Source organism: Ictidomys tridecemlineatus, chromosome 5 (genome assembly GCF_052094955.1).
Source record: "Ictidomys tridecemlineatus isolate mIctTri1 chromosome 5, mIctTri1.hap1, whole genome shotgun sequence".
Lineage (NCBI taxonomy): Eukaryota > Metazoa > Chordata > Mammalia > Rodentia > Sciuridae > Ictidomys > Ictidomys tridecemlineatus.
The window spans coordinates 193676553-193701794 of NC_135481.1; the positions used below are offsets into that span (position 1 = coordinate 193676553).

A 25242-nucleotide genomic window follows, 5' to 3' on the forward strand; every position below is an offset into this window, starting at 1 on the left:
TCCTGCTGTGTCTCCCCTGCCTTCCCCACCCAAGCTCCTGTTCCAAGAGGGAGGTTTTGTCATTTTTTTGCCCCCCCCCACCGTTTCCAACGGCTCTGACAGGTCCTGGCACGTAGTAGATGCTCAAGAAATGATCGCTGTCAGTGACTGCGTGAGGAGAGGCTCCGAGGTCACAGAGGCACTCGCTTCCGCACACAGAGGGTGTCCTCAAGGATCCCAGACGGGGCACACTGTGTGTACGAGGGACATTGCAGGAACCCCTCTCCCCCCAGCCCCACCATGGGCACCTCTGACACCAGACCCTCCCACCGTGCCCCTCCCCCCAGCGCTGACCACCCACCTCTGCCCCCACAGGGACCTACTCACAGCAGGTCGCCCCTGCTCTTGGGTAAAGTCCAGATTCCACTGGGGGGGCATAAGCTCACCCCCCCAGCTTCCCTGCCCTGCTGCCCCCTCCGGTCCCCAGGATGTTCCCCCCCCCCAGTTCCGGGACACAGCCTTTCATCTAAAAGCCGTCGCACACAGGGTCCCCTGTGCCTGGAACATGGTAAGACAGTTCCTCCCGGAGCCCGTTCCCAGAACACCACCCTCACCCTTCAGCTTCGGCCCCGTCATCTCCTCCTCTGGGAAGCCCTCCCTGATTGCTCACCCTGGGGCAGGTCGCCCCACAACACGTGCATTCCCAACGCGTGTCCGCCTCCCTCGTTCATTTCAACTCATCTTTGTCCTGCGCGTGCTGTGCCGTCTGGCCCCTAATGCCTCTCTGATCCTGCCCTCCCCCTTGCTCTCCACCCCCCCCATATGGTCTCTGTATGGTCTGGACATGATTCGAGGGTGTCCCCCATGGGGCTCATGCACTGGGGCTTGGTCCTCCGCATGGCAGTGCTGGGAGGTGGTGGCCCTTGGAAGGAACCTCTGCGGTTCTCCTAGGACGCTGGTTACTTGTCACAGGAGCATGTTATAAAAGAGCAAGCCTAGCCCCCTCCAGTCTCCCGGCTTCCTGTCTTACCATGTGATGGCTCCCTCTTGCACATGCTCCTGGTGACACCATCCATCAGAGACCCTCAGCAGAACTGGGTCAGGGCCAGTGCTAGTCCTTGAACTTCCATAAATATAAGCTCATAAACCTCTTTTCTTTGCAAAACACACAGCCTCGGGCATTTCATTATAGTAACAGAAAACAGAATGATACAGCTTTCTTGATCTTCCTTGAAGACACCCAGCAGGGCCTTTGCACTCCCCTCACCTGGGTATCTGCAGGTGGCTCATTTGCTTCCTTCAGGTCTCTGTTCAGAGGACACCTCCTCAGAGAAGCCTTTGCTGACATCCTCCCTCTCTAGCGGACTCCCCTGTCTTCACCCTGCTTCACTTCTTTCCACAGCACCTGCCCCACCTGGCAACCTGTCATCTTCTTCCCTGTTCGTGACCGCCTGTCCCTTTCGCAACTGTGGACACATCCTCTTCACTATTGTCTTGCCACACTGGCCCCAAACCCAGCCCACGGCAGGCCTCGGGAGAGATGTGGTCTAGTCCACGTGACCCGAGGCCAATCCCGGCTCCATCCCCAACACGGTGACATCTGGGGGTCTCGGGCCAACTCTGCAGTCAGAGCCTCAGGGCTGGGAGGAGCTGGAGAACAGGGACCGGGGACAAGGTGCACCAGGAAGCAGGAATGGCTGTGCAGAGGCCCCACAGCAGCAGTGGGAGGTGACAGGAGAGGGGCTGTCGCATTGGCAGGGCCTTAAATGCCAAGGATCCATTCCCCATCTCCGGCCTCGCCTTACAGAGAGCGCTGTCCCTGGGGGCGTGAGACGGACCTGACCAGGCCAGAGATCTGCCACTGCCCACCACCAGGACGGTCCTCACTCCAGGCCGTGCCTCCCATCACTCACCCCTGCCCCCGACCTTCCCCCAGTCTGTGACTCCACCTCCCCCTCCTCTCTCTTTGCTCAGATGTGACCACACTCCTGTGTCCTTCTCTGGGCAAGAACACTTGGTGCCCACTTACACTCTGGACATCGGCCAGCACCTCCCACACTGGGGCCACCAGAACCCGGCCACCCTCGCAGCCAGAGGGATCCTCTTTTCATGTAAAGCCAAGGTCACTGCCCAACTGTGCTCAAGGTCACAGCACAGTCCAGCAGAACTTTGTGCAAACTCTCTCTGCACTGTTGATCCATTAACCCCTGAAATGTGGCCAGCAGAGCGGAAGGACTGAGTTTTAAGTCTTCTGTGACTTGACTTACTTAATGGCCACATCAGGTCAGCAAGGCTGGGGAAACAGGTGGCTGTCGAAACCCAGCTCGTGGGCATCTAAATTAGTAGAGGATTCCAGTGGCAAGATCTACCCACCTGCCAATCCATTCGTCAGCCTCTATCAAAATGTAATCAAAAGGCATTTAACATCTGTCCCAGCCACCCCACCTCAGAGGTATGTGCTACTGGTCTACCTGCACCCACAAAGCATTAAGTTTGTAACCTGCAAAGAGGAAGCCACGCAATCTCCGTCCACAAGTGGCTGGTTAGCTGAATTACGGTCCAGCCACATTGTGGAATATGATGCAGCCATGGAAAAAAAGAGTGTGGCAATGTGACACCTAAGGCACACACACACACACAAAAAAAAAAACCAGATAAATGGACTTCACCAAAGTAAAATATGTGCTTGTCTATTAAGATAGTACAATGACAACCAACAGGAGAGTAGGAGATATATTCAAAACATCTATCTAATGAAAAGTTAATGACCACATTATATAAAGAACTCTTACAATTCGACAACAGAAAGATAAATAAGCCAGGCCTGGTGGCGCATGCCTGTGAACCCCAGCAACTCAAGACACAAAGGCAGGTAATCTGGGGAACTTAGGGAGAAACTGACTTATGGATTCAATGCCCAGTACAAAAAAATAAACAAGGCAAACCAACACTTTTTAAATGGGCAAAGGATTGAATAGATATTTCTCCAAAAAAAGATCTGTGAATGGGCCACCAGCACCTGGAAGGATGGTCAATCATCACCCATCGGGAACGAAACCAAACCACGGAGGGGTGTCGGCCCCTTGGCCAGAAGGTTGAAGTCTGAAGTGGAAAGTGGCCAAGCCGTGGGGGTGGGGGGGGCAAGGGACGTGGCACAGGGCTGTGGGTGTACACGGTGTCGCGGCAAAGGGCTCACCACACCTGGCCCAGCAGTTCTACTCCGAGGTCCGCCCCTAGGCAACTCGAAAACCTGCTCCACACGAAACCTTGGCACCAGGGTGCCCAGCAGCCCTGCTCAGGCCCCAGGTGGAAACAAACCGAGTGCCCTTCAGTGGAACGCTTGAACACACGGGGACATTGAACAGGATTCGCCCCTGTGTCGGGCTGAGGTCCTGGGCCAGCTTCAGCGGGGACGAGCCTCAGCGAGGGGGAGAAGCAGGCGCAGAGGCTGCGGGTTCGTGGTCTGTTGTATGAAAAGCCACAGGAAGCAGATCCACGGAGGCAGGAAGTGGACAGTGGAGACCGGGAGCTGGGGACGAGGACAGTGAGGACCCACTGCTAATGGATCCGCGGCTTCTTCTGGGAATGATGACTGGGTTCTAGAATTAGTCAGTGGTGATGATCACACAATTTTGTGAATACGCTAAAAACCGCTGAGTTATTAAAGGTACATGCTGCATGTTAAAAAGTGTGTAATTTATATCTTTAAAAGAGCGTGGGGGGGGGGAGCCGGGGCGGTGGTGGACACCTGTAATCCCAGCAACTCTGGAGGCTGAGGCAGGAGGATTGCAAGTTCAAAGCCAGCCTCAGCAACTTAGCGAGACCCTGTCTCAGAATAAAATATAAAAAGGGCTGGGAGGGTGGCTCAGTGGTCAGCACCCCTGGGTTCACTCCAACTGCTAGGGCAAGATTAAAAACAATGACCCCAGAGCAGAATAGTAAGGTACCTTTTGAGTAAAAAGAGGAGGACAATAGCAATAAGTATGCATTTTGTCTGTATTTGCATAAAACTTGTAGGATGGACAAGAAACTCATTCCCAGGTAACTCATTTTCTGGGTTAGACTGGAGAAGGGGGGTAGTATATTCTGATGTACATCCTTTTATGTCATTTTGATTTTCAAAGCATGTGTCTGACCTATTAAAAATAATTTTTTAAAGTGGAAGTCAAATCTTGCCATTTCTTTTTTTTTAAGAGAGAGAGAGAAAGAGAGAGAGAGAGAGAATTTTTAATATTTATTTTTTTAGTTCTCAGCTGACACAACATCTTTGTTGGTACGTGGTGCTGAGGATCGAACCTGGGCGGCATGCATGACAGGCGAGTGCGCTACCGCTTGAGCCACATCCCCAGCCCAAATCTTGCCATTTCTCTGCTCAAAACCCTGCGTGGAGGGGACGCCCGGGTCATTTAAAGTAAGACTTTATAACCCTTCCAAGGCCCGGCCTCCTGCCCGCCCCCCACTGCCACCCCCTCGCTCTCTCACCTGCCTTCTTGCTGTTTCTGGAACACCACAAGCAAGTTCCTCACTTGGGACCTTTGCACTCAGGGCTCCTCAGCTTGGAATCAGTTGTCCCAGACATCTGCACAGCTGCTTTCCTTCTCCTTTAGCCTTGGCTCAAATGTCACCTTCTTGACCAAATGGCCTCTACCCTCACCTTCCAGGAGAGCCAGCACCCTGCGCTGGCTGTGGTTTCTTTAGAACAGCTGGGCCGCCGGCCCTCCACACACAAGTGTGGAGTGAGTGGGCGGAGGGCCACCAGGCCCTGGCCACAGAGGGGGCCTGTGGACACCAGCCACTTCATCCTGCTTGGCGCCTTGGGGCACACAGCAAGCTTTAGAGGTGTGTCCCTGAAATCTGAGATCCAGGCCCCACCAAAGCAAGGCAAGATAACCTCCTGGGTTAAAACCCAACCCAGCAGTCAAACCTGGCGCAAGGCCAGACAGTTCACCAGAATTTGCGGGGACTTGGGCTGCAGCCTGTAAGGGCCATTCCAAGGTGCCTCTTCATCTCTGGGAAGAGATATGGGAAGGTGACAGAAAGGGACATGAGACTGACCAGGGGCAGTGGCCACCCAGGGTAGGAATGCTCAGAAAACAGCCCGGGGGAGGCTGGAAGCTGAGGAATTCAGAGCTTAAATCCTGCAGAGAAGAATGAAGATGGAGCTTCTGAATGAAACTGCAAGAGCCTCCCTCCCGGGACCTCTTAGGTCCTTCCCGGCCTCCAGGCAGCTCCCACTTGATGGCAGCATGTGGAATTTAAGTGAGCAATTACTTGTGCAGCCAGCTAGACCTGGGGTAAAGCCTGCTGCTGCCATTTACCTGCCCCAGTATTGAAGGCATCTGGCTGAGCCGGGAGCATTCAAGCTTTTCTGGAGCGTCTACAGCGTGCCAGCTGCTCCTCCTCGGGCCAGAGGGGGTTCCCCTGGGAACAAAGGAAGTCCCAGGCCTCAGGAGACTGTTTCACGGCAGAGCGGACAGGGACTGCAAGTTCACTGCCCACAAGACAAGCCTGTGAGGACAAAACAGGGTGATGTCACAGTGCCCGGAGGAGGGGGCACCTCTGAGCAGGGAGTCACGGGGGCCTCTCTGGGTGCCCCTTCTCCAACTCTTGGCCCGGCGCCTGGCTGCTAGGGAGCAGTGACTTCTACGGTCCTTTTCATCAGTTTTCTGTCCCCGCCCCGGAAAGAATACGAGTTGGGGCCGGGACAGGCTCGAGGTGTCTTCTCCCCGGGCTCCTAGTGCGCGGCACGTAGCTGGTGGGCGCCAGGTCCTGGAAAGGTCTGCACACAGTAGGCTGCCCCGCTAGGAGCCGCCCTCGAGGTGCCCGCCGGGCTCCCCCGGCCACTGCCCGGCGCCTCCCCTCGCGTACTTTGCACAGTGGGCGCTTCATGGCACGCGCTGGAGGAGCGCCCGCCGCTGGCCCGGCCCAGGCCCACGGCACCGACCGGTCAGCCGGGCGGCGGGCGGCGACGTGCCGGGATTCCAGGAGGCCGGCGCGCGGCCGCCCGGGGGCGGAGCGGGGCAGGCGGGGACGCGCCGCCACCCCACGCTTCCGCGCCCAGCTGCGCCCAGCTGCGGCCCCGCCCCCGGCGCCGCGGTTGGCTGCGGCTCGGGGGCCGCCGATTGGCCGGCGCGTTTCCGGTGCGGGCCCCGATTGGCTGTGACGCGAGGCCGGGCAAAGCCCCCGCCCGCGCCGCCGCCGCGCCCAGCGCCGGGCGGTCATTGGGCGGCGTGATCTCGCCGCGGTTCCGCGGCTGTGCCGCCGCCGCCGCCGCCGCCGCCAGCAGAGCGCACCGGGCGGGCCGGGCGAGTGGCCATGGCGGGCGCCGAGGACGGGCCGGGCCAGCAGCCGGAGCTCGACGAGGATGAGGCAGCGTATTGCCGGCGCTGGGGCGCGCAGCACGCCGGGGCCCGCGAGCTGGCCGCGCTCTACTCGCCAGGTAGGACCTCCGGGCCCCCCTCCGGGCCTGCAGTCACCAGCCCGGCTGCGGACAGCGACCCTGGGCTGCCCAGGTCGGAACGTCAGCCTGGGGCCCAGATGGGGAACTCCGGCCCAGGCTTCCAACTTGCAAATAACGCCCCCAGGTCCGGGGTCCCCATCCCAGCGTCCTCTCCAAGCCCAAGCCTGAACCCCAGCTGCGGGGCTTCCTGGCTGCAGAGACACTCCCAGATCAATGATACCACCCCGTCAGGTCCCGCGTCCCCAGGCAGCTTCCATGCGACCCGCACATCCGGAATCCTGTCCCCGGAGCGCTGCGGGCTGCAGTGAGCGCCCCTAGACTTGGGAACCTTCACTTCAGGACCCGCCTCAAGACTGAGGCAGCCCCTTGGCTACAGGCGCCGTCCCCGGCCACCTAAAGTCACGTCCCATCCTGGCTTCCCCCGGATCCGGAATCTACCCAGAGTTCCCATCTGTATTTTTGCTAGGGTCCTGGGATGCAGATAGTGACCTCACCCCACTCCTCCTAGGAACCCTAATTTGGAGGCTGCAGAATTGGCCAGACGCCCTTCCCAGCGTCTTGGTTGTCTCCCTTACCCCCGTGGCACCCTCCAGTGCAGAGCATCGCCCTTTGCCCCAGGCTCCTGGAGTGGGGGGATGCAAGCCCCCCCAGTGTAAGCTCCCCCTGTACACAAGCCCCAACTCCAGCCATCGCCTCTCCCCACGTTCATGTGTCATCCCCCTCCATTAAGACTTGGTTGTGGAGCCCTGTGCTCCTCAGACGACTGGGGTCCTTGCTTCAGCTCTGCCCCTTGCCACCGGCCAAGGTTCCTCCTGGTTTCTTCCTGCTTTGTCCAACATTCATGCTTCAGTAACCGCCAACCCCCACCCTGTTCCCGGACTCCCACTGGAGCCCCAGGACCTTGCTGCCTGCTTCCCCTGGAGAGGGACTCCAGAGTGAGGTGAAGGGAGCTGCCTGGGGTCCCTCTGCCAGCCTGTTGCCATCACTCAAGCTTTGTCTGTGGAACATTCTGACATCTTCCTTTGCCAGGATAGATGCCACCATGCACTGTCCTTGCCTGTGGGCCTGGGGCCTCCGCCCTCTTGGCTTCCTGCCCCGACAGCCCTAAGGGACCTTTGCAGGACCTTGGGACCTTTGCTTTTCCTCTGTGGGTCCTGGATCTCTGGGCCCGTGCCCTTCCAGGGCCGAGCTGTGTGTGTGCAGGTTTTCAAACCTGACTGGGCACCTGCTCCTGCTGCCAAGGTTTCTTCGGGCCACACCCAAAACACCCGGCCTCTAGATGTCAACCTCCTGCTCTCCCTGGGGGGGAGGGGGCTGGCCCCTGAGGGACTGTGTGGCTTGGGCCAGGCCACTTTTCCTCCCCGGCTTCAGTGTCCTCACTTCTGAACAAGCACAGGATAAATGTGGGCGCCCAGTTAGGAAAGGCAGTGAGATCGCCTGGGGCCTGGCAGGGCAGCGCTCCCTCAGCTGACCCAGGACCTCCGCTGTGAGCCCAGAGCAAGCCGTCATGTCTCTGTGGTCCTCAGGCTCCCCCCTGGGAATGGAGGGCCAAGGCTCGAAGGCCTCCACTGGACAGCCAGCTCTGCCCCCTGCCTGCCTTCGGCCAGCCCAGACGGTCGGCAGGCATTGCAAGCCCCCATCTCGCACTCCATCATGACCGCGTGTCTGCCCATATCTGGTTCTGGTTCCCCAAGCATCCTTCTCTCTGAAGAATAGCCCTTCTGTCTGCAGCCTCCTGCTACCCCAAACCATGGTCAAGGCCTTCTGTCCTCCTGGCCTGGAGGGAAAGGAGAGCCTGTTCAAACCGATTCTTCCAAATTACTTTCCGTCAGCTTCTGTCTCCTCACTGTGTGGCCTTGGGGAAGTACCTTGACCTCTCTGGACCTGATCTGAGAAACACCTATATTCCTGTCCCTGTTCCAGGCCCTGGGGGCAAAGCAACAAACAAGACAGAAAACCTAGAGCAGTATTTTAGTAGGAAAACAGCCAGTAAACTTCAAAATAAGGAAAAGTTTTCCTGCCCAATGGTTGCAAGCTCTATGAAATGCGTACAGCAGGAAAGGGAGAAGGCTAGGGAGGGGGTGACATTCCGGAGAGGCAGCAGGCCTCTGAGCAGAGGGCATTTGCACAGAGACCTGAAGGGGAGAAAGGAAGAGGGAAGAGCCTTAAAGATATTTGAAGAAGGGTTCCATGCAGACCAGGGTAACAGCAGTTGCAAAGGCCCTGGGGTGGGCTTGCGCTGGGCACATTTATAGAATGCAGGGAGCCTGTGGGCCAGGATGGTGAACAGGGAGAGCAGGGAGGGGTTTCTGGGTTCTGGGACTGAATTCTTGAGATTCCTGGGCCAGAGGTGGTTTGGCACTTGACAGTTCATGGTGGATACCAAGGGCAGTTGATGCATTCAACATCTGTTGAGCATCAACTGTGTGCCAGGCTTTTCCTCACAGGCTCTTTCTCGATTCATGCCCACTCCAGCTGTGAGGTCTGCCTGGTGTTACCTCTGCTTTCCCGAGGAAGAGGAGGCTGAGGCCTCCGTTAGCCCCTCACCCTCACCAGGCACACACGTGTCCTGCACGCCATCCTGGTTGGGATGAGCCATGTCTGTCCCCAGCAGGTGGGAAGGTCAGCGAGGGCAGGGAGTGAGTGTGTTGAGCAGCTCCCGCCCGCCTCTGTCCCGCCTCTGTGGAGAGGTTCCTGAGGCAGAGCAGTGACCTGCCCAAGGTCACTCGCCGGTCAGCAGCAGCATGGACTGGCGCGTGCTGGGGCCCTCCCTCTCAGAGCCGGAGCTGGCCGGGCGCCGTGCCTCTGAGCTGCACCCAGTGCTTTTCGTTTTCACTTGGAGGCAGGTCTTGTTGAGGCTGGCCTCAGCCTCCGGGTTGGTGGGTTGGTGGTGCGCCCCGCGGAGCCAGGGAGGGTTCTACATTCTTAACTGTCTTGGAAGGGAGCCAACCCGGGACCGGTGTCAGGCCTGGGGACAGTGGTCCAGGTTAGCAGAGTGGCGCTTGTGGGGGGCTTGTGCGGGGCCTGGTACGCAGAGCCGTGGGGGGTGTGCGGGCCGAGGGCAGGGGACCTGTGAACGTGAGGCAGAGGGGACAGCAGCCTGTCCCAGCCGATCCTGGGGACTGGGAGCCACAGAGGGGCCTACGCAGCACCCCACTCTGGGTTTGACTTTCACAGTCACAAAAGACCCCGGGCCGAGTGTCCGGGTGTGAGGGTCTGGGGTCCTGCCCGGGCAGGCCGGGAGGTCAGGCACGTGTCCAGCCTCCAGAAGGTGCCACTGAAACCTGGCTGTGTGGGGGCCACTTCTCAGGTGTCCCAGACTGCTGGGCTGGGGGGGCCTGGGGGGCCTGATCTGGCTGCCCACTCCCCCGCCAGCCTGGGGCGCCCCGCCCTGGGGAGGGGGCTCTGGGTGGGTGGGGAGGGTGGGGGTGCAGGCTCTGCCTTGGCTCTCGTTTCTCTTCCTTCCCGCCGGATTCCCACTGTCATCTCTGTCCCTCTGTCCTGGTCCCCTCCCTCTCTGGGTGGTGGGGGGCAGTCAGAAGCGCAGAGCAGGACAGGGGCAGCCTGATGGCGAGCCTCGGCTGTGGCCTGCCCCACCAGCCTGCACGCGGCCCTGCCCTCCCCGGCCAGCGGGCGGCCACTGCTGTCCCTGAGCCCCCGTCGCCCACGTCTGCCCAGCCCGGGCTGGTGGAGAGGGGCTCAGCGCCGGAGCCAGCGGAGGTGGGTGACCTGGGCCAAGCCCTGCACCCGCCCACCCTCCGCCTGCCCGTCTCGAGTGGCAGCGTTCAGGCTACCTGCCCTCCCCGGCCTGGGGGGCTGAGGTCCAAGCCTTGACCACCGAGTGGCCTTGGGCAGGTCACTCCGTCTTTCCAGGCTGTTTTCTCCCTCTCGGGGGTGGGGGGAGGTCCCCAGCTGGGAGGCGTGAGGGGGCCTCGGCCGTCCTTAGCGCGGCACCCGGCTCCTACCGGCGGCCCTCAAGGGCTGGTGACCGTCGTGTGTGGATTTTCTGTGGATGAACTGAGGTCCCCAGGGGCACAGGGACCCGGGTTCCACGGGGGGATGGAGTTTGGGCGGGAACATTCAGGTTCCAGGATGTTTTTCGTGGACGGGGAAGAGCGGTCATCTCTGGACTCAGGACGGCCAGGCTGGACGTGCCGTTGCGTTTACGAGTCCAGATCCACCCCGGCTCTGAGCCTCAGCGTCGTCACCTGGGGGCGTGGGCTCCACATCCTTCTTTAAAGGGGCTGAGACTTGAACGTGACCCCTCCTCAGATGACCGCACAAGCCCGGCCAGGCTGCCCCTGAGGCAGCGTGAGGACACAGGCAGGGCAGGCCCATCAGATGAGGTGGCCAGAGTGGCCAGAGCCTGTGTTCTCCAGGGAAGCGGGAAACTGGGACTTTACATGATTTTTAAATTTAGCTCATTTAAAAGAGAAACGGGGCAAATCCTTCCCTGGGATCCAGCATCTCTGGTGTGGGCCTGGCGGGACTCCGCGAGCGGCCAGTGGACATGGGCATCGTGACTGCTGCTGCTGTCTGGCCCGGTGCTGCTGCCCACTCTGCCCACTCTGCCCACTGTGTCCTGCAGGCTGAGGGGGGCTGGCAGAGAGGGGTCACCTGTCCTGGTTCCTACTGTGCCCTCACAGCCCCCGCCCTCCACCCACCCCTGGGCTTCCTGATTCTGAGCCCTGGGCCCTGGGCGAACAGGAACTGGAAAGGGGAAGGCCCTGGGCTGGGGCTGCCCATGGCGGCCCAGGGCTGGGGATCTGGGCCAGGGGGCTCCGTAGGGGACCAGGCCGGGCTGCCGTAGGCCCACTCCTCTGCTGAAGTCCTTGCTCTTTCTTGGCCTCTGGCCTTTTCTGAACAAGAGGCCACAGGGACGTGACCCTGGCGTTCCCCTGGCCAGTCTGAGCCTTGGTCTTCACGGGGTGAGGGGAGGGCAGCTGTCCTGGTTCCGGCTCAGGCTGGGCGTGGAGCAGGGTGACAGAGCCGGAGACTCCCTTCCAAGGTGTGTGGGTGAGGGACAGCCGAGGCAGCCTGGGCCCCTCCCCTCGGACTGGTCAGGGACTTGTTTGTTCCGCAGCACAAACGGAAGAGCTCACTGGGCTACGGTCCCCAGTGCTGCGCCCGTGTTGGGGGAGCACAGAGGCTGGGATGGATTTTCTGTGGATCAGAACTGAGGTCCCCACTGGCACAGGGACCCAGATTCCCGGGAGACCCCAGGCTGAGGGCTGCGGGAGCAGGAGCAGGTCTCCGGGTGAGGGGCCTGCCTGGCCCTGGGCTCCTGACCCAGAATGTCACTGGAGTGATGGGGGCAGCGTCAGGAGCCGGACAGGTAGGGTAAGGGAGGGTCTTAGGAGCCAGACCCTCTGGCCGGCGGATCGCAGTCTGTAGCTGACGAGCCAGGTGGCCCTGAGTGACTTCCTTGAGCACTCTGACCCTCAGTCTTCTCCTCCGCAGGTCTCCCCCGCCACAGGTGCTCGGCACTTAGTGCTCCGTAGGTGTCCCACACTGATGACCACCAGAGTCCCACAGTGAGGGCCTCGTGCCGGGACCAGCTGCCTGCCCTGGGTTCTGGTCACCCACGTGACGTTCCGATTGCCTTTTATTTTTTTAAACCTTTAGCTTATGGTTGAAAAAAGTTGGTGTGTTGTGTTCAAAAGGCGTAGATGGAAAGGCAGCCTCAACCGGGCTCTTTTCTTTCACCGTGGCTGTTGGTGGCCCTTTGCATCACTGTCTGTCCCAAACGTTTCTCCGTGTCCGCGACTAGATGGCTGCCCAGCTTCCCCTGGCGGAGGAGGTGCCTGGCGCTGGGTTGATATGGTCAGTCCCCGGCCTGGTGGCCTGCGGCCATTTGCGGTGTTCTGAGCCCTCGGTCACAGCTGCAGTGTGTGGCCAGGGCGTCCCGGCTTGTGGGCTGTTAGAAATGGGGGCGCAGGTGCCATGGCGCTGGCCTTCCACCCCGTGCTCGGGAGTGGAGGCAGAGGATGGCTCAGAGTGAAGACCTCAGGAGGCCGGGCTGTGGCTGGGGAGCAGCACCCCGGGTTCCGCCCAGCCCTGGGGCTGCCAAGAGTGGACACTCCCCGGCCGTCCAGAGCTCGGCTTCTCGTCCAGAGGAGCAGCCCCCGGCTGACCCCACCACCCCACCCCGGGTCGTTGCCCAGGTAGCGCCAGCCCTCGTGTCCCAAAGACCTCCTGCTCAGGCCCAGGAGTGCTCAGGGGAGGCTGGGCAGGATCGGAGCCTCCAGGATCAGAGGGTGTTGGTAGCCTCCACTTGGAGGCAGTGGTCGGCTGAGGAGAGCCCTGTGCAGAGAGCCTGCGGGGCCAGGGCGCCAGCCCCTGTGCGCAGGATCCGCCCGAGCGGAGCAGCCGCCCGAGCAGGGGAGCCGCGCTAGGGACCTGCTCTCGGGAGGGCACCATGCCTGTGGTCGGCAGGCCTGACCCCTCTCTGGGCCTCAGTGAGCTTATCTGTGAAATGGGCAGGGGGCCTCGTGCTCCTGGGGGGGGCCTGGACCCTGGCCGCCTGGCGCCTGTGCCTCACCCCTCCTCACTGTCCTCTCTCCAGGCAAGCGACTCCAGGAGTGGTGCTCCGTGCTCCTGTGCTTCAGCCTCCTCGCCCACAACCTGCTGCACCTGCTGCTGCTGGCCCGCTGGGAGCACGCGCCCGCCGTCGTCCTGGGCGTCGGTGAGTGGCCAGGCCTGCCTGGTGCGCATGTATGTGCATGTGTGTGTGTGCGCGTGTGTGCATGTGTGTGCGTGTGTGTGCGTGTGTGCATGTGTGTGTGCGTCTGTGCATGTGTGTGCGCGTGTGTGCACGTGTATGCGCGTGTGTGCGCGTGTGTGCTCATGGCAGTCTGCTGTGGGAGCCCCGCCTTCCCCTCAGTTGGTGTCACCTGTGCCCTGTCCTCCGGGCCCAGCACCGTGACAGCCCTGGGTCCTCTCCTGCCCTGGGCACGAGCTGTTGGCCCCACCTTCACCACGCTGCTGAGCCGGCCTCTGTGGTGACCACGACGCCAAGGAAAGGCCACCGACTCCCGTTTAAATCAGATTAAAGCCCAGCCCGGGCTTCCCTCCGGCGGGCGTCCCTCCCCGAAACCCCCGGGAGCAGAGGGCAGCAGGCTCCCGGAGTGTGGCCAAAGGGGGTGTCCTGGGACCTAGGGGTAACAGGACTTCGACAGGCGTGGCCCAGGGCAGGCAGTGGGTGGAGGTCTGCACGGTCCACCCGAGGGAGTGGACCTGGATCCCGGCATCAGCACTGACGGGGCGCCGTCGGGTCGGAGGGGCTGCTGTCTGGCGAGTGCAGGGCGCGGGCGGCATCCCAGGCGGGTCAGAAACGCAGTGACTCACAGGAAAGCAGAAGGCCTCTGTGGCCTGACGGCTCCGGTGTTAAGAGGGAATTCGGCTGGGTTCGTCCCTCTGCCCCGCCTGCCTGGGGTCCTCACTCCCGGCCCCACCCCACCAGCCAGTGTCCCCACGTGGCCCAGGGAGGGGGCCTGCAGGAGCCTCAGGCCTCCTGCTGCCCTGCCCAACGTGAGCTGAGGCGGATCCCAGCTCCTCGGTCACTGCACCCACGGTCACCTCCTGCTGCTCGCCCCGCTCCCGCCACGCTGGCCTCTGGCCTCTCCCACGTCCCTCGGGGGCCTCTGTGTGGCTGTTCCCTGGGACCGGAACTCTTTCTTCAAAGATATGTAGGTACAGGGCTCAAGATGCTTAGAGGTCACCTCCTCAGAGAGGCCCTTCCTGGTGGCTCCTCAAAAATAGCCCTGGGGCCCGGTGGGGTGAGCCTGTGACCCCAGAATGGGAGGCCGAGGCAGCAGGTTAGAAAGGCTTTATTTAATATTTATTCTTAAGTTTTAGGTGGACACCGTGTCTTTATTTTACGTTAATGAGCCCCAGCCCCAGCCCAGGAGGCTAGAAAGTTGAAGGCCAACCTCAACAGCTAGCAAGACCCTGACTCAAAATGAAAAATAAATGGGGCTGGGACGCAGCTCAGCGGTCGAGTGCCCGAGGATCCCATCCCCTCTATTAAAAAATTAAAAATAACGGTCCCGTCACATGCCACACCCCCACTGCCCTCTCCACGCCGTCCCCACGTCAGTCCTTCAAGGGCAGAAGCTTCCTCTTCACGCTCTCTCTGCCCCAAGCCCCAGGCCTGCCCCGGCAAGGGGCAGCTGGGCCCTTGCTCCCACCCGCCTGGCCGCCCTCAGGGTTCAGTGCCCGCTATCTCATTGAAGGCTCTGGCGGCCAAGCCAGTGGCGCTCAGGCCACCAACTGACCATCTGGGGCTGGGGGCCGGACTGGCTGGAGGGGAGCAGGCTGGCCAGCACCTGTGCAGTGCTGCAGAGCCTGGCCCTGCCTGCCCCCAGGGACGCGAGGGACCTGCAGCCACCCAGCCCTTCCTCAGACGAGCAGGTGTCCACAGACGGGGTCACCCTTGCTGCTCGTGTCCCTGGCGTCTCCGAGCCTCATTTCCACACGCGGAAGAGCACTGCTGGGCCTGCGGGGCACACGGCTCAGGCCAGTGGCCTTTTTTTTTGGTTTTGGATGCTGGGGTTGAACCACTGTGCCACGTCCCGGCCCTTTTGGTATTTCACTTAGGGACCAGGCCTCGCCGGGTCACTGAGGCTGACTTTGAACTCCCCATCCTCCTGCCTCCGCCCCCCTCGCTGCTGGGAGGTGCTGGCACCACCCCTGGCTGCATGAGGAGCTCTGGCAACTTAGCAAGACCCCGACTCAAAATGAAAAATAGAAGTGGGGGGGTGGCTTGGTGGTCAGGCACCCTGTGCCCAGTCCCTGGTGCCTAATGGGACGAGACGGCCACAGTCCCTGGCCCCTGAGGTGTGCCTAGTGCCGGGGAGGCCAGCTGCAGGCGGGGGGGTCACCGCCGTGAGGCACCTGGCACCGCGGCCTCACTGGTCAGTTCCACAGTGGCTATTTGGTGACCCTGTGCCGGGCACTTCCCCTCTGTGGCAGCCTCCTGAGGAGGTCCTGGGCACTGTCCTCGGGAGGCCAGGCGTGTGCTGGGGGAGCAGGGCTCGGGCTCCTTCCCTGGTTGGGGCCTGAGCCCGAACCCTGCGGGGAGGTGTGGCTGCCCGTCCCACACCTCTGCCTCCGGCTGATAACCACAGACAATCCTGATAGCGGTGTTGACACAGCCCTGATCGATTTAAATAGCTGCCCTGATTTGTGTTAACACGCAGGCGGAGGGCACCGTGCCAGCCCCCTGCCCGTCACTATCTCCCCAGAGATTACGGTGCCCCGGGCAGGCCCAAGGAATCAGGCAGAGCAAGAGCTGACAGGTGTGTGGTTGGTAAAGCGGGCACGGGGGACACGATGGACACAGCCTACAGGCAGCCAGGCGGGGGGTGTGGCAGGGGGTCCCGGAGAGGAAGTCCCGAGCGCCAAGGTCCTGCGGCTGCTGTGTGCCCGCGGGTTAGGGGGACAGGAAGGAGTGCAGTGAGGCTGGGCAGTTCACCAAGGGAACGGGTTGGTGCCAGCTCAGAGGCAGTGGGGACAGGGGATCGGGCTGTGGTCTGGGTGCGGTGATCCTCCACGCCCGCGAGGAGCCGTGGGGAGGTGACTGCCGCTCAGCCATTAGGGACTCGGCCGTGGAGGTGGCACAGGTTGTGGGACGCAGGGAGAGCTGGGCCAGGCACTCTGCTCGCTGGGCTGTGGGGTCGCTGGGGGCCGAGAGAAGGAGGGTCAGCGGCCACTGCCCCCGGCTGGTCGATCAGTGGGAGAGAGGAATCCGGAGCCTGAAAAGGACGTGGGGTCCAAGCCCAGACGCTAGCGGGAGACCCTGGCCCAGTGCTGCGGGCGCAGGGGGTGGGAGTCTGGCGGGCGAGGGGCCCAGCCCTGGTCAGGTGGAGGTGGGAGTCCCGTGAGTCGCCCTGAAGGGCTCAGCAAAGCCCCAGAGCCCCTGCCTGGGGACCCGCGGCCCGGCAGGTCTCACATCACTGGTGAGTGGAGCCTGGAGGAGCTGTCCCTGTGCCAGTGTCTAAAGGGAAGGGCGGCGGCTGAAGCTGCCCCAGGGGAACCAGTCTCCAGCCAGGAGCCAGCCACCAGCAGGACAGGGACAAAGAGTCTTCTGTGTCCCTCCCCTGCCCCCAACAAAGGGGCCTGGCAGGCCAGCAGGCAGCCCGGAGCCTGTCCCTAGAGAGCCATCCCCAGCCCGGACCCAGGGCCAGTGCCCGCAGCGGGGGAGGCAAGGCCCCTCCGCCCCCTTCCTGACCGCTGTGCACTGCGCGAAGGCCTGAAGGCCAGGGACTGGTCCCTCGACAGGCGACAAGACCGAGGCACCGGGAGGGCAGGCCTACCCGAGCTTCCTCTAGGAGCCCAGGCCACTGGGCACTTGCTGTCCAGCCTGCGGCTGACCCTGTGGAGGGGGCAGGGCTCGCAGCCCCGAGTGTGGGGGCTCCTCCACCCGCGCAGTCAGCAGCCACCCTCACAGTGGCCTCCGGTGGCCTCACAGCCGCCCAGCCACCTGCCACCGAGTGAGCCTGGACGGGCCTCGACCCTGGATCTCTGTCCCTCTGGGACATGGGCTGTGGCAGGGCTGATCCTGTGCACCCTGTTCCAAGCGCCGTGCACGTCCTGCCTCCCGGTCTGGTCAGGCCCGGTGTTGACGCAGAGGCCAGGCACCGTCCATTCCGTGACCTGCCAATGCCCCTCTTCCTTCCCGGGGCAGGGTCTGGCCGTATGGCCCAGCCTGGCCTGGGCTCTGTGGGCCTCCTGCCTCGGCCGCCCAGTCACTGGGATCGCAGGTGTGCGCCACCGCGCCCGGCCGCCTCCCTCCGTGGGATTTCAGCTGGGGGCTTCCTGGTGACTGGGCCTGGGTCTGGGGGGAAGGGGTCGGAGGCCTTTTCATCTTGTCAGAGCCGGGCAGTGGGCTGTCGCCGTTGCCCTGGGGCACCTGCTCAGGTGTGCGGTCCACCCAAGCTCCACCCCCCGCGCCAGCCACTCCCCAGGCGTGGAGAGCCGTGCCCCCGAGCGCACCCCCAGCCCTGGCCAGGTGCCGTGTGCAGGAAGCGCGTGAGGACACCTCCGCCACAGGGGTCTCCTCCCGTGGGATCGGGGATCTCGTCACCCGCAGCAGCAGCGCCAGGACAGTTAAGGCGATTAGACGTGTGGCCGCCTGGGCGGGCCGGGCTGCCAGGGGGGATTAGGGCACCTGAGGCAGACAGGTGCTGGCCAGGGCTGGGAGCTTCAGGTTAAAAATACACGGGCGCCATCTTCACCCAGCGGAGCCCGGGCGTGTGCCCACCCGGCTTCAGGGGAAGCTGGGCCAACCCAGGCGCCACCACGGCCGGGTGGAGAACACGTCCTTCTCCACGTGGATGACGGGACGCTGGTCGGCAAAGAGCAGGGCACGCTGACAATGCCCGTGACCGTGTGGTGGACTGTAGAAAGTTCTAGAGCAGCTTGGTCAGTCTGCGCTCCTGGCAGCAGGCCTGCAGTTGCACAGGGCAGGGGTGGGAGGGAGATGGGGGGCAGGAGGGAGCCTGGGGGGCGGGCCAGCGGGTCCGTGGCCTGCGGGGCAGCCTGAGTGTGGGAAGCAGACCCGTGTGGCCCCCAAGGTGTTCCCACCCTGGCACTGGATCGGCCAGGACGCCGGTCCTGACTGGGAGCTGGTGGGACAGGTCTCCTGGAAGGCCAGCGCGGTCAGGCCAGGGCCACAGGCCGCGTGTGGGCCAAGCCCGTTAAACCTCGAGGCGAGCTGCGGTTTGGGGAGTGGAAAGGGCTTTGTGGGTTCTACCTGGAGCCCAGCACTCAGAACGAGGACCAGGCCACACCCCTCCTGCCTCCAGCCGCTTCTTGCCCACGGCCGTTCCTTGCCCAGAAGGAGAGTTTAGGGCTGGGGTCAGCTCAGTGGGCGGCGCTTGCAGGAGGCCCTGGGTTCAGCCCCCAGCACCACAGAGAAGAGGGAGGACGGCAGTGCTGAAAGGAGTCACGGCGTGGCTGGAACAGGCCTCTGGAGACCCTCAGCTACCTCACTATGCACGAGAATGCTGAGGCCCAGAGGGGGTAAGGGGCTTGTCCTGGTCACACAGCAATCTGGTGGGCAGAGGCAGTGTGGGCAGGGGGAGCCCTGCTGAGCCCTGGGCCTCCGTGGTGCAGGTTGGAGGTGGTAGGCACCCCGTTCTTGTCCTGAGGCTGCCACTTCCAGGCCCCGTGACGAGGGGGGGTGCTTCGACTTCTTCGAGCCTCTTTCCTTATCCAAGAAATGGAGATCACACGCAGCCATCTCCCCCGGCACTGGGGAGGGAACAGAGCAGGGAAGTGTGGCCGGAGCGTCTGCTTGGGGTGTGGCTTCACTCAGGGGACCCTCAGGTGACAGGCACCCCGAGGGAGATGGCTGCCAAGGAAGCAGCTGCCTGGACGTGGGGGAAGGGGCTCTGAGGGGCAGCGAGGACGTCCTCTGCCTCGTGCCCAGCCTCCCCGACCCCTGCAAGGAGCAGGCCTGCAGGGACGCCCTCCCGCCTGCCCTGTGGCTTCCCCATGCCAGGAGGTGGCTCTGCTCCACGTCCCCACCCGCCCTGCTCACCAGGGACTTAGGGGGCCTGCAGAAGCTGTGTCGCCCCTGCCCACCATCCCGCCCGCCATCCCGCCCGCCATCCCTGCCCTCCATCCCGCCCGCGCTCCACGCAGGGCTCGGGAGTCCTAGATTCTCCAGAAGGTTCTTCAGCAGCTGCCCTTGACTCTGGCCTGGCCATCAGAACTGCAGACTGCAGGGGCCCAGACGCTCACCCTGTCCCTGGGTCCTGAGCCACGCTCTCTGGGGAGGTGTCCAGTCTCTCTGCAGCCTCCACAGCTCCAGGGCCCTGTCACCCAGGGGCTGAGGACTGGGCCTCCAACAGCAAGCAGTCCACGGGGACGCCGAGTGGGAAGGAGCAGGAGGGCGCTGGCCTGGTCCCCTGCCCTTTGCCACAGGTGGTGGAGAGCTCATCGTCACTGTGTCCCACTGAGGTGGCACACAGGGGGCCCTTGCCAGATGTTGCTTGGTTGACGCAGCCTCTGCCCAAATACAGTGATCTGTATTGAGGGCCTGCTGTGTGCCACGCACCCCGTGAGCCCAGATATGTGCCGACATCCAGGTCACAGCCATAAACAGGAAACCAGAATCTCAGCTGTGTGCACCGGGCACAGTGTGCAGCCTGTGATCCCAGTCGGGAGGCTGAGGCAGGAGGATCATGGGTTCAAAGCCAGCCTCACAACTTAGGGAGGACCTGCCTTAAAAAAACAAAGTAAAAATAAAACCGGGCTGGGGATGTGGCAGGTGAGGTTACCTGGTCAGGTGTCCAGGGAGGACACGTCAGTGGACTCTGGGAGAGGGCCCCGTGCACTGTGTTGCATTTGGAAAGGATGTATACCTGGCGGACGGAGCCGCACGGCAGAGCCCAGAGGTGCACGGGGCTGTGTGAGGGAAGGGGAGAGCCAGCAGGGGGCGCTGCAGGGGTGGGGGGTGGATGGCCACAGCCCTGAGAATCGCCTGCCGCAGTCGCTGCCCGGCCTGTGTCCCCCGAGTGGTGGCTGTGTGTGCTGCTGTGCCGGATCTGGGTCTCAGGGCAGGTCAGGAGCCAGGTGTGGCCCTTGCTGTGTGTGTGACCTTGTCCATTTACTTCTGCTGTCCAAGCCTGTCTCCTCCTCTCTAAAGTGGGAATCAAAAGGGCAGTGATACCTCACAGACGGTGAGGTGGGTTGAGCTCCATCCCGTAGCCATGTGCCTGGTACTGAGAAAGGGCCTGATAAATGGTGGCCACTGTGTGCCTAAGAGTCACTCCGGTCTTACAAGACGAAACGGGCGCAGAGATGTTAAGTAACATGTGCAGTGTCACACAGCAAGCAAGCAGTGGAGCTGGAACTGCATGTGACTGTGCTGCTCTGAACCCACTCTGTGCTGAGCAGGCGGGAAACAAAGACGAGGGAGGCGGCTAGAGACCAGAGGGTCACGGCCCTGGGACTGAGAGCTGGGGTAGGGAGTAACTTCTGCCCACGGCTGGGGCAGAAGGTGCAGGACGCCAGGTTCAGGACGGTGTCGACCCAGGCACAGGACAGTCCTCCAGCCGCGGGCGCACTGTGTGGGGGAGGGCGAGAGCGGCGCCAGGGGATCCGAGCCCAGCTTGTTCTCCTGACCCCGGCTCCGTGGGCTGTGACCCCCAGAGCCCCCGCGCGGTCCCCAGACCCTTGCAGAACAGGCGTGAGGCAGGGGCTCCATCCACAGGGAAGATGTCCCGGGTGGAGAAGGGACGCTTTCCCCCCGACAAACGCGTGAGCGTGGGACGTTGTGGCCACGGGGCTCTGCCTGGGCCGGCTGCAGCTCGCTCCCGCCCTCAGTTGCAGGGGCGGTCACCGCGGACTTCTTCTCGGGCCTGGTGCACTGGGGCGCTGACACGTGGGGCTCCGTGGAGCTGCCCGTCGTGGGGAAGGTGCGTACGTGGGGCCAGCCCGCCTTCCCGCGGGTGAAGCAGAGGCGTCAGGACGGGTGGTCCGGGAGCTGGGTGTGGGCCTGCCTTGAACTTGGAGTCCCCTCCCCGCCCTGGCTGCTGGTCTGATCGGGGCTGACCCGGGCTCAGGGGCAGGAAGACTGGCTGGACCTGGCTTCATCCGACATGGCCCACCCTGGCCTTCCCACCCCTCCACGTCCCCTCACGTCCCCTCACGGCTGCCGGGTGGCTGCCCAGCCCACCCACAATGAGAGAGGTCCCCCACTGTCACAGCCAAAGTCCCCACTCACCCCACGGCCCCGCTTGGGCCACGTGCCCACTGCCCAGTCAGACCGAGTGGCCAGAGGGGCGGTGCTCTGTGGGCACATCGGCTCTCGGAGAGCTTGTGCCAGAGGCGGGGACGTCCTCTCCCGAGGAGGGGCTCTGCTGCCGGCGCAGTGGGGGCTGAGTCCAGGGGGGGGCGGCCGGCCAGGCTCCTGGTGCCCTGCAGGCCGCGGGCTCCGTCGGTGCCCGTGGGTGGAGGGCCCTGGGTGTGCCTGTCCAGGGGTCTGCAGTGGCAGGTGGCCCTGGCTGACTGGTCGGCGCCCCACGGCCACCAGGCTTTCATCCGGCCGTTCCGGGAGCACCACATCGACCCCACGGCCATCACGCGGCACGACTTCATCGAGACCAACGGGGACAACTGCTTGGTGATGCTGCTGCCGCTGCTCAACATGGCCTACAAGTTCCACAGCCAGAGCCCAGGTGAGGCCGGGCGGGGGCTGCAGCCGGTCCCAAGCCCCTCGTGCCCCGGCTGGGCGCCGTCGGTGGTCACTGGAGTCCAGGGGTCGGACACAGACACTGGGTCAGCTCCCCTGGGCAGTGGGAACTGGGCTCGGCCTGCCCCCGGCCCTCGCCCCCGCCTGGCCTCACGCACCTGCCGCCACTGCTGCCCGCCACTGCCGCCCGCCACTGCCCGCCACTGCCCACCCGGGCCTGTGCGCTTTCTGCTGGCCCCGGGGCTCTGGGTGGGAGCAGCTGCCCGCCCCCTGCAGCCACACTGAACTCGGCCCCGGTGACGCCCCCTTTTGAAAGGACTTGTCCCAAGGCCACTGCAGCCGGGCAGAGGTGAGGTCAGTCACACCCTGGTCACTTCAGTGGGCTTGAGTGGCTCCCGTGGGTGTTGGTGATGAATGTCTGCAGGGCAGAGGGGGCCTGGTGCCACGTCGTGCCCCCCACCCCGGTCACAGCTGCTGAGTGGCTGCCGAGTGCCCCTGCTGCCCTCCTCCGTCACCTGCCCAGGAGGCCCTGCCTCTCCCCTTGGGACGAGCCTGGAGCTGGCCGCAGAAGAAGGGAAGGCCAGCGCGGGTCTCGGGTGGGGCCGGCTCCGTGGGCTGTGACCCCCAGAGCCCCCGCGCGGTCCCCAGACCCTTGCAGAGCTGTGCCCCTGCTGTGCCTGCCTCCCGCGGGTCTGTCCCCTGGAGACCCCTGGACCAGGTCTGCGTGGGGGCCTGGGGGAGGCTCATCCCCACGTCAGTGGTCAGGAAGTGAGACTCAGGGACATTGTCCCCGAGCGAGCCTGGGCCCGCCCTGCTGTGCCGTCACCGCGTCTCCCTGTCCCTGTGCTTCCTCCCTCCTGGCCCCAGTGGAAAGGTGGCCTGAGGCTCGCTGAGGCTGGCAGACCACCCAGGTGCCCCTGGCCCTGAGCTGCAGGGTGAGGGCTGGTGGCCCGGCCGGCCCCGGTGACGCCCGTCTCCGCAGAGGCCCTGGCGCAGCTGTACCCCTGGGAGTGCTTCGTGTTCTGCCTGAGCGTCTTCGGCACCTTCACCAACCAGATCCACAAGTGGTCGCACACGTACTTCGGGCTGCCACGCTGGGTCACCTTCCTCCAGGACTGGCACATCATCCTGCCACGGAAACACCACCGCATCCACCACGTCTCTCCCCACGAGACCTACTTCTGCATCACCACAGGTGCGGGCGGCGGAGGGCCTGGGGCGGGCCGGGGCCTGGGGCGGGCGGGCCTCGCGGGGTCCTGCACTCTGGCCCTCGTGGGTCTCAGGGCACACCAACGAGCATCAGCTGTGTGCCCAGCACCCTGCAGGTGCCACAGTACACCCACCCCACGGAGCCCTGACTCCCGCCACCCACCAGCCAGAGCAGGTGTTTGTTGAGCACCTACTGTGTGCCCATCTCTGCTTTGGGCCTAGGACCCAGCAGTGGATAAAACCGACTCCCAGCCGCGGGGGATGGGCACAGGAAGTAAAGATGCAGCTCATCTGCTGGTGCCACGGGGGTGGGGGGGAGCAGCGGGGCACGGTGGGCACGGAGGGTCCCCTTGAATAAGGTGTCAGAGGTGACGTTAGGCAGAGGCCTGAGGAAGTGGGAGGGAGCTGAGGTGTCTGGGGAACCCCGCGAGTGCAGCCAGGGAGATGCGAGGCAGGGAGCGAGGAGGTCGGATCTGGAAGAGGTGGGTGGTCCTGAGGGACGTGGGGACAGGTCAGTCTGGCAGAGGAAACAGTCCAAAGGCCCGAGCTGGGACAGACACACTGGGACAGACACACGGCCGTGGCGGAGGGGGAAGACGCCGTGTGAGGGGCCCCGGGGCCGCGGGAGGCGGGTCGGCCACCTGCGCCTGGCGGCCTCCCTGGCGCTCACCCGTCCCCCGCGCAGGCTGGCTCAACTACCCCCTGGAGAAGGTGGGCTTCTGGAGGCGCCTGGAGGACCTCGTCCAGGGCCTGACGGGCGAGAAGCCGCGGGCCGACGACATGAAGTGGGCGCAGAAGGTCAAGTAGCCTGGAGCACACGCGGCCGCGGCCTCCCCGCCCCACGGAAGCCATCTGCCAACTCCGGCCTCCTGGAGTGGCCCCTCCGCGCGGAGGACCCTCCTGGGCTGCGCCCGGGCGCCCCCATGACGCAGAATACTTGAGCCACTGATTTTCCATTTCCTCTTTCCGTTCTCTTTCCTGGGCCCCGGCCAGCGGCCGCCCGTCTGCGGGGCCTGACTGCGGAAAAGAGCCCGGTCCTGCCCGTCCCTCAGGCAGAGGGCCACCGCGCCCTGCGCGCCTGCCACCACCCAGGCAGCCTTCAGCGTGGCTGGCACTGGCTGCCGAGTCCCCCTGTGTCCTTCCCTGTTTGACACCAGGTCCAGGAGGCCCCGGGACACTGTCCTGCCTTGTCCTGGAGACTGACCCAGAGGCCCTGGTGGGGGACAGTCCTAGCCACTGCCTTCAGCCTGCCTGTCCACCCAGGGGTGCACGCCCCAAGGTCGGGGGACAGCTGGCCAGGAAAGGCTGGGCCCCAAGTCGGACCCCCACCCCCTGCCCTCTGGTTCTGGCCCGAGCTGGGGTCTGCACAGAGACGCCGAGCAGGGCCCTGCCAAGGCTCCTGGCGGGAGACGGGCACCGTGTCCCCTCTGGCCAGGCTGTTGTCAGAGAAGGAGGAAGCGGGCTTTTTGTTTTGGTTTTTTTAAGGTGCTTGCTTGTTTAATGTAAATAATAGAAAGCCTTAATACCTTTTCTGTAACGCGAGTGATGTTTAACGCCATGTTGGATGTACATATGTATTTATAACAGGCAGGGGCCGCTTAACCTGGCCGCCCGCTGTCTGTCCCTGGGGGCCAGGAGGCCACTTAGGAGCCAGGTGGGGGCTCACCTGGCCCTTCCCAGCTCCCCCAGCCCTGGCCTCAGGATGGGGCTTGTCACCTGAGGCCATGAATCAGTGCTGACAGGCTCCAAACGCTTGGGGAAGGGACCCGACTCGGTGGCCTTCCCTGTGCATCATGGCAGTCACGAGGACTGACCCCAGTCCAGGAGGCCATCTGGCACAGGTTCATTTGCAGCTGACGTGGGCCAGGCTCTGGGGCACCACAGCAAGAGACCAACAAGGACCCGCCTGGTGGATCTGACCCCCAAGAAAGAAACAATAAACATAAATAAATAAATGCACATGGAAATTCATGTGGTGATCTGTGAAGGAACAGGGTAGAACCCCATTGGAAAGGTGGGGGGACATGGGCAGAGGGGACAAGGGGGAGGTGCTGAGGAGGGGCCACTGATAAGACCTGGGGGAGGAGGAGGCAGAGCCGCCAAGGAGCAGCAGGGAAGGAGCCTCTTGGTGGGATGGTAAGTGCAAGGGCCCTGAGGCAGGAACAGGTTTGAGGCCAAGAGGAGGTAAGTCTGGACTGGAGTGAGCAGGGGGACAGTGGAGAGGAGATGGGAAACCCAGAGTGTCGCCGCCTCCCAGGCTGACGTGAGCGCGTGGCCACTGGACATTTTATTTATTTATTTATTTTTTTAGAGAGAGGGAGAGAGAGAGAATTTTAATATTTATTTTTTAGTTCTCGGCGGACACAACATGTTTGTTGGTATGTGGTGCTGA

General features: G+C 63.1%; 1 protein-coding gene and 1 long non-coding RNA gene across 3 annotated transcripts; one reads left to right on the plus strand and one right to left on the minus strand.

The window, feature by feature from the left end:
- Window positions 1-2653: 2653 nt before the first annotated feature.
- Window positions 2654-6057, minus strand: LOC120886384 (uncharacterized). Of its 2 annotated transcripts, none has more exons than XR_005729358.2 (2): window positions 4462-6057; window positions 2654-3578 (listed from the first exon to the last, which is right to left on the minus strand). It is a non-coding gene; the product is annotated as an uncharacterized LOC120886384 (long non-coding RNA). The 2 variants fall into 2 exon arrangements; XR_013439847.1 differs by lacking the exon at window positions 2654-3578 and adding an exon at window positions 4195-4359.
- A 120-nt stretch (window positions 6058-6177) lies between these two features.
- On the plus strand, window positions 6178-24809 carry Peds1 (plasmanylethanolamine desaturase 1). Its single transcript, XM_078051937.1, has 6 exons — window positions 6178-6418; window positions 13005-13124; window positions 20774-20865; window positions 21483-21627; window positions 22624-22836; window positions 23536-24809. The coding sequence occupies exons 1-6, from the start codon at window positions 6295-6297 to the stop codon at window positions 23655-23657; spliced, it is 816 nt and encodes a 271-aa protein (XP_077908063.1). The 5' UTR covers window positions 6178-6294; the 3' UTR covers window positions 23658-24809.
- Window positions 24810-25242: the final 433 nt, after the last annotated feature.